Below are 13,341 nucleotides of genomic sequence, written 5' to 3'. Positions count from 1 at the left end.
TCATTGATTAGAACAAGGGTTACTCTAGTATGGGACAAACCTATGAAGGAAAATATTCAAGATTTTGGACCAAGTGAGTTATGTTTTTGACCTACATCCAGTTCGTCAAACGCCTCTTTTGTTTTTCGCTTTCCCAGTTCGATAATGAAGACAAGTCCATATTTCAAACTTCTTTCAGGCTCCCATGATTGTTTTCAATTAGTTGCTTTGAATTTTGAAGATATATTGCATCTAGAAACATTTCAACATTACAACAATCAATATAAGACATTCATCAAAATATTTGACAAATATGACTCAGAATTCGCACAAATACATGCCCTGCTTCCACCACGTATTTCAGGAATTCACTTTTAAGGTTAGAAAATCCACGAAAGCTTTTCATTAATCTCGACTTGCCCTGACATTTTTGGCATAAGGTTTGAATTATCTTTTCCACTACCTTTGCAGTCGATAAACTCGTTTGAATACTAAACTGAACATATTCAAAATCCAAAAAGTGATCAATCAAAGAAATCTCTAACTTATTTAGCCGAGCATTGAGCAAGCATCAAGTATCAGAAAGTACCTTAGTTCCTGGAACGACGTCGTCAGGAGTACTCCACAGCTGCTACCTCACTGTGGCCGTCCGTGAGTCCAAGTTTCAAAAGCGGTCGACTACTCGAATTCCTCGAAAATCCTCCACGATGATTTTATCAATCATCTTTCAAGTGGTGGATCAAATGACGTTGTCATGATTGTAATTTGGGGGATGAGCGAGTTGGGTAAAACAACAGCTGCCAAAACCATTTATAATCAAATTCATTTTAAGTTTGAATTCAAAAGTTTCCTTGCCAACGTTTGCGACACTACGTGTAAACATGGTCTGGTTGATTTGCAAGAAAAACTTGTTTCTGACATATGGCATAGAACCTGCATCCATCGACTTCCAGTAGAGGAGGCTTAAATATGTCATAGAACCTGCATCCATCAAATGTTTGCAGACAGACAGATTACATATGAACATTCCCGTAAACAACAGGAAGAAATTAAAAAGGAAGCTTTCGTGAAAACCAAAAAAAAAAAAACAGCTCAAAAGTTAATGTAAACAGCAACTTACTGTTTACAGGGACATGCACCAAACTCTGCCCGGAGGCCCTCCATCACCTTCTTGATTCTATGGGAAACATCAGCCGGTTGAATGGCCGAAACGGAATATGTGTACCGCCTCCTGCAGCTTTCCCTCTTCCCGTCTACCACCACCATCGCATCTTCATCTTTGTCTGAGCAATTATTCTCCATGCTCTCAGGCTTGTGGTTGCGTCCCATGACAGAAACTCTGCTATTCACATAACCAACAAACTCACCTAATGTTTCAATGGGAATATACGTAAGCTTTGTAGTACAAAGATTAAAGCAAACTGAGCGTTCATCACTGTGAACCATAAGAAACTCATCACTCCACAATGCCACAGGCCTAGAAGAAAATATGTGATATGTTTGTGGGAACACCGTTAGAGTCGTCATCCGTCACCCACATTTCATATAAGTCAGGTTTAGGATATCTATAATTCTGATGATTCTCAAAGAAAAGGGCAAACAGGGCAACTGATTCATTCCGCACAATATGCTTCAAATCAAGGTCACGCACCAGGGGTAATCGTTGGAGCTTTAGATGGTTCGGCATACCATGAAATACCTAACGCATCCACTAAGTCTTGCTCATTTAACCTCCATGACATTTTACATTGTCCATCCGCATCCACTAATATTATTTCGGCACACAGATTCACCCTAGATAACCATTGCTATATACTGATATTTCCTTATTTTTTCCTTGTTAAGGACCTCAAAACCCGGAAGACGCTTTTCCGCGGGAGATGTGAGAATGGATTGTATCCATTTCCTGGTGGCGGTGGATTGTCCAACTATCCTATTTCAGTGTGTGTCGGTGTTAGAGTCTCACCCCAGAAATGGCATTTACGTCTTGGTCATCCTGCTTCGTCAATTATTAAATTTTTGATTGCAAATAACCAAGTACCATCATCTGGTACAAGTACTGTAACGTTTTGTGACTCTTGTCCATTAGGCAAAAGCACTAAACTTCCCTTTACCAAGTCTGTGTCCGTGTCTTATTGTCCATTAGAACTTTTGCATTCAGATGTTTGGAGTTCACCTATTATTTCTAATGAAGGTTTTCGTTATTACGTGTTGTTTGTGGATGACTACTCACGATATTCGTGGATCTTTCCCATGAAAAATAAATCTGAAGTATTTGGAATTTTTGTGACATTTAAAACACATGTTGAAAAAATGTTTAACAAATCTATTAAAGCTCTTCAATGTGATGAAGGTGGTGAATACATGAGTCGCGATTTCAAAACTTTTCTTGCTACACATGGGATTTCCCAACGTTTTTCGTGTCCAAAACATCCTGAACAAAATGGAATTGCCGAGCGAAAGCATCGTCATATAGTTGAAACTAGTGTTACAATGCTTTCTCATGCTCATATGCCTCAAACATTTTGGTTCGATGCATGTTCCACAGCTGTTTATATTATAAACAGGCTTCCAACAAAGGTTTTATCTAACGTGTCTCCCTATGAAAAAGTGTTTCAAAAGAATCCAAAATATGAGGCATTTAAAGTGTTTGGTTCAAAATGTTTTCCACTGTTGACTCCGTATACACGGCATAAACTTCAACCAAAGTCCAAACCATGTGTTTTCTTAGGATATTCACTGAATCATGAAGGATACAAGTGCTTGGACTTATCCACGAGACGCATCTACGTGTCTCGCCATGTTTTATTTGATGAGGATTCCTTTCCTTTCAAGGAACTTGCATCTCCCAAGGAAGCCGTCACTATCACAGGTACATCGTTGACCCCTGATTTGATTTTAACCACTACACCCTCATCACCCTTAGTACCATCCATATCTTCACCAAATCGTGTCGAGTCTCATCCTAGCCTCAACCACCAACCTGAGTCAAACTTGGTGTCTACTGATCAGCCGCATATCACGCCACCTTTTCCTCCCCAACAACCTGTTTCAAATTTGGACCTTACTCCTCATCCACCTATCCCTACCATCCCGTGTTTAAATAGGACACCTCAACCTAGTTCCACATTAGGTCCCACCGATGAGCAAGACTTGGTTCACCTTCCATCTGTACAAAGTTCTCAGAATCCTTCTCATTCAACAACTTTATCTACCACCTCATCTTCCATACGAGAGCCTACTCTCCCCCACTCCATAACAACAAGGTCAAAATCTGGGATTCAAAAGCCAAATCCAAAATATGCTTTGCATGCAATCGCTGACTCCAAGTTTGTTGAGCCGTCTTGTTTTAGTCAGGCTATCAAATATCCAGAATGGAGGGCAGCAATGGCACAAGAGTTCAGTGCTTTGCAAAGGTGTGGAACGTGGACGCTTGTTCCATATTGTCCTGGGATGAACCTGCTGCCAAACAAATGGGTGTTTAAAATCAAGAGACGTGCCGATGGTTCTCTCGAACGTCACAAGGCTCGACTTGTGGCTAACGGTTACCATCAGCAATCCGGAGTGGATTATAATGAAACGTTTAGTCCGGTCGTGAAACACAGCACCATTCGGCTTGTTTTGAGTCTTGCAGTGTCGAAGAAGTGGACGGTGCGACAGTTGGATGTACAGAATGCATTCTTGCATGGCTATTTGGATGAGGCTGTCTACATGAAACAGCCGCCCGGTTTTCTTGATCAGCAGTATCCCCATTATGTGTGTAAATTGCAGAGAAGTTTGTATGGATTAAAACAGGCTCCCAGAGCCTGGTTTCGAAGATTCTCGGATTATCTGCTTCAACTTGGGTTTGAAGAATCATTATGTGATTATTCATTGTTCGTGTTTAATCAACGAGGTGTTTACTTGATCTTACTTATCTATGTGGATGACATTCTTCTTACAGGCAATAATGATCAACAAATGCAATGGTTGATAGAGAAGCTCGGCACTTTGTTTTCTATGAAGGACTTAGGTCCCTTAAGTTATTTTTTGGGTGTCGAGGTTACTTATTCTGGGGAGAATATGCATCTTACACAATCCAAGTATGCATTGGATCTGCTGGAGCGCACCAAGTTTACTGCTGTCAAACCAGTATCCACTCCTGTACCTGCGGGACACAAGATCAGTCAGTATGATGGTGAACCTTATTCTAATCCAGAACAATATCGAACGGTTGTTGGAGCGCTCCAATACTTGACGATCACCAGACCCGATCTTTCTTATGCTGTGAACCAGGTTTGCCAGTTCATGCATATGCCTCGGACTACACATTGGATGGTGGTTAAGAGGATTTTGCGGTATTTAAAGGCCACACATGATCACGGTCTTGTCTACAAACCTGGTGATGTTCGGTTAAATGCCTTCTCTGATGCTGATTATGCGGGAAATCCAGACACACGTCATTCAACTGGTGGCTTCTGTATCTATTTGGGCACGAATTTGATTTCCTGGAGTTCAAAGAAACAGAAGACTGTCTCAAGATCTAGCACAGAGGCTGAGTATAGGCAGCTTGCTTATACTGCAGCTGAGTTGTCATGGTTAGGAAGTTTGTTTCGTGATCTACATCTCTATCTTCCACGACCGCATATATGGTGTGATAATGTTTCGTCCATTGCTTTGGCTTCCAATCCAGTTTTTCATGCCCGGACGAAACACTTGGAAGTGGACTACCATTATGTACGAGAGAAGGTGGTCCGTGGACAGCTTTTGGTTCATTTTATTTGTTCCCAAGACCAGATTGCCGATTTGTTCACCAAGGGTCTTTCCTCTTCACGCTTCAACTTGTTAGTTTCCAAGCTTCCCGTCGTTGCTCGACCTGTCAGCTTGCGGGGGGATGTTAGACCAAGTCAATCTTATCCCAAACTAATCTCTGCAACAAACTCTTCATAGGATAAGATTGCTAGGTCCGGGTTTCAGTTTTGAATAATCCAAAGATAAGTTGTTATGATTTTGTATTTTTGAATTCAAAGTTATCCGTGTAAATAGGGTATTCAAAACCCTACTTGTAATCTGAAAGTATTGTATAAATACACTGCTACCCATCGTTATATGGGTGTGCAATCAAAAGCTGAAAACCCTAGTGCTCTAAGTTTTACAGCGACTTGTATCTAAATAAATGATGGCCTTTCTGGACCTTTTGAATATGGCCTTTCTGGACCTTTTGAATAAAAGAGTGAGGAAAAATGATGTCCTGGACACCAACAAGAGAGCAGCTACCGCTTTCCTCGTCACCGATATTATCATCGTCTTTGCATAACTTAAGCAACGTCCTTGCATAACTTAAGCAACAAGAATACTTGTTCAGTTTCCTCCTCCTCCTCCTCCTCATGCTGCCGCTGCACTACTATTGCTTGAAAAAGAGGTTGCGAGTGGTGAGGTGGTTGTTGGCGGAGTTGGAGAGGTGCTTCAATTCAAAACTCGGATTGGTGAAGAGAGCATACCACCATTTAGAGAGTTTTGGGAGGCAATTTGATAGGATGGTAATAGTAATCTTTCTGCATGGAATTGGAAGCTCCAGCCTCCAGATTCCAGTCAGAAGAAAGGTCTGCGAATTGAAGGTTGATGAATTACTGGGGTCATTGTGCTCGTTTTTATAGGCTCTGTTACAACTAAAACCCTAGACAGAAGAAAGGCCTTCTATTTACTTTCACCCGAAAGCTCAATGGACAACTTTATCCCAGCCCACACTTATTCGGCCCTTAAATTCAAATGTTGGCTCTCCCGAATCGATGCCTGTCGCTTGTGCAACTTATCCTATGTCGGGGTTTTCACTTCAAACCCGACATAAAATGAGAAACAAAAATAAAACATCGAGAAGACAAAAGAGGATACCAGAGATACTGAGAAGATTATACTAGTTTGTTGTATTTTTTAATATTTTGAATTTTGATTGTGAAGAAAGCAAAATGATATTTTTCATATTTCGAAAAAGTTTTATATATACTAGTCTTGTACCGCTTGTTTACACGTGTTGTAGTTGATTTTTTTTTTGTTTAATTGTATTTTAAGTTTTACTTATTTTGGATATTATTGTTTGTTTTTGAAATATATTTTGGAAAATAATCAACTTAGCCATCCAACCCCACGACTTGGATTATTTCTCTAAATTTTTTGCTTTGAAATATTGATGGAGAAGGTAACTTATATGAAAACTTCACATTTTTTGCCTTTTTCCTCATTATATCATTTTTTAATAGAGATATGTTCGTCATATGAATCTCATCTCTATTATAGAGATGATACAAATGATGATACAATTAGATGAATATATCAATACAAGAAGGGATATGTAGATCTTATTTACTTCTCACAAATCATTTGTTAATTTATGTCTTATCAATTCATTCAATTCGATGAACGTAAATTAAGATAAGATGACATTTAAACAGTAAAAAAGAGAAAATTTTCCACTATCTATATACTAACACGTGGTGTGTTAAGAGCACAACCAAAAATTTCTTCCCCTTGAGCGACGGTGACGACACCAACCATCCCCTCCTTCACTAATCACCACCGTTTCCCCACTCGGACGTGCGACCCCGACGCCGTGAATCCGCCAAACCCCTTCTCGACTGAAACTCACCAAATCATGATTCCCTTATCTTCTCCTTGATTTGATTTGGAATTTTAAGCTGGTTTCTCTCTCACTCTTTCCTGAATTCAAAACCCTAGAGGCTTGAAGTCTAGAACAAAACCGCAAACGCCATCTCCTTCCACCTTAGGTTCAGATTCAGTGGAGAAGAAGACCTCCCAACAACTCAAGGTAAAAAGTAAAAACTTGTTTCTCCACTGTCATAAAAAATTGCACCTTTTTTGTTTTTTTGAATTGTTTGTTTCCCAGATATCCTATATGATTTGTTCTAAACTACCCTGCACTTTGGGATTGTTTTTTTTTTAATGAATAATTTTGGGAGATCGATGAAATCAAAGGCATAAGACTTGTGTTTCGGTATTTCAGTATCATCTGTTCGGCAACACAAGTTACACAACCACAACCACGGCTATTGTTTTAGTCGTGATCTGAACCACTGCAGTGTCATAACAGTGGATACCGCCAGGACAGCCCACGAAGCCTCCTCTTCATCCTCCTCCAAGTCAAAACTTTGGAACTACAACGTCTTCTTGAGCTTCAGAGGCAAAGACACGCGCAAGGGCTTAAAAGACAGGGGATACCAGACTTTTATGGATGACAACGATCTCAAAAGAGGAAAAGAAATGAAAGAGGAACTGTTACTGGCAATCGAAGAGTTGATGCGCACTCGAGTTGGTGTCTTGACGAGCTAGTGAAGATCATGGTGATTACCAAAGGGATGACGCTAATATTTAATTCTCTAGATCGCCCATCTCTCTAAATATATATATATTCGTTCAAAACTCTTTAGATATACATATAGGTAGCTAAATGAAATAAAAGGGCGAAAACTCTTGAACCGAATTTCCAATTGAAAGGTTAATCTATTGTTTGAAGAATCTTGATTTTGATTCGTTTGGTTTAATTTCTTTTGGGTGTTGCTGTTTTTGTATTCCTGGGGCTGGTGGAGCAGTCTTCGAGGCAAGATATTGAGGTACCTGATGAACAAGAGTGGTTGATTTTATTCATTTTAAAAATCACATCGTCTATGAATTCTCCATACAAATGAAATAGAGAATTCATATGCGATGCGACTTTAAAAAGGAATAAAATATGACCAAGAGAGTACCACCCTTGATCATCCGGTGCTGAATACCCTGCTCCGAAAACTACCAGACCAGCCCCTTGGAACACAAAAACACAATAACCAAAAGAAATTAAATCAATCGAACTTCTGCTGGACAGTATTACCAAACAAATCAAAATCAAAATTCTCCAAACAATAGATTAACCCTTCAATTGGAAATTCGACATTCATTGGATCAATTGGAAAGCCATTGTTACATAAGGTATCCATCTCAAGGGTTCAAAGTTCAAACGAATGTCATTCTCATAAGTAAGGTTTTCGCCCTTCTATTTCATTTAGCTACATATATGTATATCTAGAGATATTTGAACAGATAAAAAATATATATCTAGAGAATTAAATATTACCTTCATCCCTTTTGCAATTACCCTGTCCATATGCAGGCCCTGAAATCCATAAGGATTCATCATTTTGCAATTATCCTGTCCATATGCAGGCCCCGGAATCCATAAGGATTGTAATTACCCTGTCCATATGCGCCCTGAATCCATAAGGACATATGGGAGGGGAGGATGGTAATAGTAATATTTCTACGGCGGCTCCAGCCTCTGAATTGAAGGTTGATGAATTACTGGGGCTATCGTGCTGCTTTTATAGGCTTCGTTACAACTAAAACCCTAGACGACGCCGACAGAAGAAAGGCCTTGTATTTACTTTCACCGGAAAATCCAATGGACAACTTATCCCAGCCCACACTAATTCGGCCCTTAAATTCAAATGTTGGCTCTCCAGATGCTGTTGTTTGTACAACTTATCCTATTTCGATATTTTTTACTGCAGTAGTCTTGCACTTAATCAAATGTTGGGTCTCCCGAGCTCAGTCTATGAGTAGAATGAATAAGTAAGTGGTAACACTGAACACACTCTTGATTTCTGTATTCAAGCGATCAAGGCCAAATGAGGTTTAAAACAAGGCTAGTTACCTTGAAAACAAGGTTGCTAGTGACTTCAAAAATGAAGTTCGGTTTTTACTGCGCCGAACACTAATTGGGAACTCTCTCACTTGGCCGATAAGGCTTACAAGATAACCTCTATAAACATGGACTCAATGACTACTCTTTGGAAGAGATTTAATGACGAACTTGAAGTAGCGCTGCGTTGAAGTGATTTGAATGTTGTAGGACGACTTGTATTTATTTATGGGGACATGTAGGCACTGGACGATATTTTGATTTTAATTGTATTATGCCTCTAGCCTTACTCATCCAAACAGTCACCAATCCACGAGCACCACTTCGTGTAATCTGGATTCTCCTTGGATCCTCTTTGTGAAGATCATTGAGATTCATGAATCGTGTCCGTTCATCGTGTATCATGTGGTTAGAAATTATTTTATTTAAAATTGAACTTAAACAGTATCTCAAAAAAAAAAACAAACAAAAAAAAAACACTGATATGTACGATGAACAGACACAATTTACAGATTCTTGGGATCCTCACAAAGAGGATCCGAATAGGATCCTGTTGGCACTTCGTGCACCATCGTGATTATGAGAGTTTTAACAAAAAAACACATGCGATACTGTTCACTTTAACGAAAAATCATATTTTTACATTAAAAAGTCAAACATGATTCTATTCATTTTTACCATTTATTTTGTCCTTATCGTTAAAACTCAAAGTTTTCAAGCTATTTTCATTAGTTTTCCTCCTGATTATTTGTCCTTTATGAAGAATTATGAAGAATTGTTGCAATTGACTACGCATAGTCATATACTTTTATTCCATGCATGCGACACACAAAGACGGAACTGATCGCATTTTTCATGCTCATATACTCTTTCTTCCTCGAGTTTTCACTGGGTCGTGCTCATCTTCGTCATCCTTTCCAGCCGCTTCCTGCAATATAATTGTATCTTTTTCACTTCAAAACCTGACATAAAACGGGAAACAAAAATAACACACCGAGAATACAAAAGAGGATATCAGAGATACTGAGAAGATTCTACTAGTTTGTTGTATTTTTTAAATATTTTGAATTTTCATTGTGAAGAAAACAAAAGAACATTTTTGATATTTCGAAAAGTTTTATATATACTAGATGCCACATGCTTATAAGTGTGGCAATTGGCTTTTTTCTGTTGTTTTAATATTATTTTAAATTTTACTTATTTTGGATATTATTGTTTGTTATTGAAATATATTTTGAAAAATAATCAACTTAACCACTGACCCCCACGGCATGGATTTTTTCTCTAAATTTTTTGCTTTGGAATATGAATGGGAGAGGTAACTTATACGAAAACATCATCCAATTTACCTTTTTCCTATCTCTCTAGTATGGATAGGTGCGTCAAGACATGTGAGTTTCATTTATATAAAGAGATAATACAAATGATGAATCACTATATAGATATATCAATGTAAGAAGGGGTGTGTGGAATCCATTTCCTTCTAACATATCTTTTATTAATTTATGTCTTTTGATCGTCATCAATCATTTCGATTTGACGAGAAGTAAATTAATAAAGTAAATCAAATGTAAAAAATGATAAAACTTTTCACCACCTATATAATTAATAACACATTTATATCCCTTGTGTTAGGATTATAACCAAAAATTTCTCCCCCTTGACGGTCACGACACCAACCATCCCCTCCTTCGCGAATCACCACCTTTTCCCCATTCCGACATGCGACCCCGACGCCGTGAATCGGCCAAACCCCTTCTGGACTGAAACTTACCAAACCTTGATTCCCTGATCTTCTCTTTGATTTGATTTGGAATTTTAAGTTGGTTTCTCTCTCACTCTTTACTGAATTCAAAACCCTAGAGGCTCCAAGTCTAGAATAAAACCGCAAACGCCACCTCATTCTGCCCTGACTCATCAGACCGACCAAAGGTTCAGATTCAATGGAGACGAACACCTCTCAACCACTCAAGGTAAAAAGTAAAAACCTTTTCTCCACCTTCATACAAATTGCAGTTTTTTTTTTTCCCTTTCTTTTTTAATTGTTTCTTATTGATAAGATTAGAAATGAGGATATAAATTAAAAGTAACTGAAATTGAAGGAAAAATAAAAGAAAATCGGTTACAGAGGTTTGGACATGTGAAACGAAGCTACTAAGGTTAAAAGATGCGATTCGGGACATGTGTTCAGGATCGAAGTGGTAGAGGAAGATCTAGAATGATTTTGGAAGAGACTCTAAGAAAAGATTTAGAGTAATAGGATCTAATAGAAGAAGTGACATATGACCGAGCGCAATGACGATCTAGCATTCATATAGCCGACCCAAAAAAAAGCTTTGTTATTGTTGTTGTTTGTTTCCCAATATATTACATGACTTGTTAAATTACCCAGCAACACTCTTTGGGATTGTCTTTTTGTTTTTTTAATGAATGATTTTGGTAGAATCATGAAATCGAACGCCTAAGATTACCCAGCAACACTCTTAGGGATTATGTTTATGATTTTTTGCTTTTAAAGTTTTTTGGCTAATAAGAATGTATTTCTCTCTTCTTTTCTGTATATGCAAGGATGATGGGCACAGCTGGGCCATGCTGCAGGACCGAATCAGTAATTTACCACCCGAAATCCTTGTCTGTATAGTATCACTCTTGCCGCTAAAGGAAGCAGCAGCTACTAGTATTCTTTCAAGGCGATGGCGCCATGTATGGGCATCTACTACGACTCTCAGTTTTGACGCTGTTAACTTTGATGTTGGCGATGGTACTATCACCACTACTATACAACGCTTCTTGAAGCTCGAGAAACAAGCGAGAGACCAGGAAAGCCGCCTCTACGTCAATTGGGTCGATCACATTCTGGGCCAACATAGAGGCCAATGCATTGAACGCTTCGGGGTTTGCTTTTTTCTGCAAAGCGACTTTGCAGGTTCCATTGCCAAATGGATCCAATTTGCAATGGAAAAGAGGGTTCAAATACTTGAGTTGGAGCTTTGGACAGACTCAATAGCTTGCCTTGATGATGACTACACATTTCCCCACAAGCTACTATTGGGTCCGGAAAAGCAGAAGGGCCTGTTTTCTAACCTTCCAAGCCTACGCCCTTGTGGATACAGTATTGCTCCTTTCAAGTCCCTCAGAGTTGTTCGCTTTAAACATGTTGGTGTGACTGGCGATGCTGTTGAGTTCTGTTGTCCAACTGTCCAGTTCTAGAACGTTTGTCGCTGAGTTTTGCCAAAGATTTAGGCAAGCTAAGAGTGATAGGTCCCTCCATCGCGTTGAAATATTTAGAGATAACGTATTGCCTTGATCTCAGGTTCATTGAGATCTCTGGTGCAAACATTGTCTCCTTTATTTATTGTGGACCGATAAGAGATTTGAGTTTGAATAATGTGCCCCTGCTGGTTGAGGTATCCATTTACAAGTGGGGCACTTTTGCTGAATTCATAAGGCTTGCGTTCAGTCAACTCTCATGCTGTCTTTCTCATTTAGAGACCCTGAAGCTGGATATCAGGAAAGCGGTTAGCATACTTATCCCATGTTATTTGGTTGAGATCAAGTATTGTCGCGTCCCTTACTCAGTTGTTGTTGGCTTTCAGGTCTACAATCAGAATCATGCGTTTCCCGCGTTATCAAATCTAAAGCATTTGGAATTATTAGTGGATGCCGACTACTGTCTGTCCCTTGGTCACTTAGCTTCTTTCATGAAGGCAGCTCCTGACTTGCGCAGCCTTGTTTTGGGGGTATGTATGTATTGTATGCCTTTGTTATTGATAGGCTACCAAATAAAAGTTGATATATGTATGAATGTTTTTGTGCGTTCATATCCTCTCATCTCACTGTTACCTGTATTCTCGAAGAACCAAAAGAATGAACAACGGGGTTTGTATTGAATCTGGTTTTGTTTGCTTTCCTTGTTGCAGTTGGAATTTGGAACCTCCAACGAGGACATGGCAATACTAGAGAAAGTTTCCAAACAACCCCATCACTGCCTCAAGGTAGGTGGTAGAAATAGCAGGGTATCGGGGTCACAGGTGTTGCGTAAAGCATGTCAGGTACTTGGTGAAGAATGTTGTTGCACTAGAGAAGATTGTTATAATTCCTGTCCGGTTTTGGTGTTGGCCTACGGGAATCGAGATCAATTACCTACTGGAGAACGAGGAAGCGAATGCAAGAGATCATGCCATCCAACACCTCAAGAAAAAAGTGCCTGCTAGTGTAGAATTTGTGTGCCTGTAGGAGTGCAGCGCCGCAGTGCTTTTTGTTAAATGATAGATTTTATTAGATTAGATGTTAGGTTAGTTACCGATAGAGAACCCGCAACGTATTGCTTATATTATTAAATATTATCTACAGTTTGTATTATTGTCAACTCTGAGCCATTGACTTACTTTTGTTTACTCGGATCATAGGTCCAAACAAGATCAAATTTTTATCCCAGCCCACATTAATTCGGCCCTTAAATTCAAAGGCCCAATGGACAACTTATCCTAGCCCACATTAATTCGGCCCTTAAATTCAAATATTGGGACTCCCGATGCTGATTTAATCAAACCTTTTACTTCCCGCACATCATTATGTCAAAGTTTAAGTGTTTTAAGGTTCGGTTCGATTTCAGGGTTTATATTGTCAGAGGACGATGGAGTTGTCCGAAGTTGTGCGACGGATGCTCACAATTACCAATCTTGTTGGGGGCA

The 13,341-nt window shown here is 39.2% G+C and overlaps 1 protein-coding gene and 1 long non-coding RNA gene across 2 annotated transcripts in view; one reads left to right on the top strand and one right to left on the bottom strand.

Moving 5' to 3' along the window:
• Positions 1-351: 351 nt before the first annotated feature.
• On the bottom strand, positions 352-1,678 carry LOC108169736 (uncharacterized). The gene is made up of 2 exons (XR_011571618.1): positions 1,100-1,678; positions 352-960 (listed from the first exon to the last, which is right to left on the bottom strand). It is a non-coding gene; the product is annotated as an uncharacterized lncRNA (long non-coding RNA).
• A 9,504-nt stretch (positions 1,679-11,182) lies between these two features.
• LOC103406717 (F-box/FBD/LRR-repeat protein At5g22700-like) overlaps positions 11,183-13,341 on the top strand; it is a 30,098-nt gene continuing 27,939 nt past the window's right edge. The window contains exons 1-3 of the mRNA XM_070808332.1: positions 11,183-11,759; positions 11,831-12,387; positions 12,568-12,642. Coding sequence (XP_070664433.1) covers positions 11,183-11,759; positions 11,831-12,387; positions 12,568-12,642 — 1,209 coding nt within the window. The remainder of the gene's footprint in view (positions 11,760-11,830; positions 12,388-12,567; positions 12,643-13,341) is intronic.

The sequence above is a fragment of the Malus domestica genome, chromosome 02 (assembly GCF_042453785.1).
Source record: "Malus domestica chromosome 02, GDT2T_hap1".
NCBI classification, from domain to species: Eukaryota; Viridiplantae; Streptophyta; class Magnoliopsida; order Rosales; family Rosaceae; genus Malus; species Malus domestica.
This window is presented reverse-complemented; position numbering and strand designations above follow the sequence as displayed.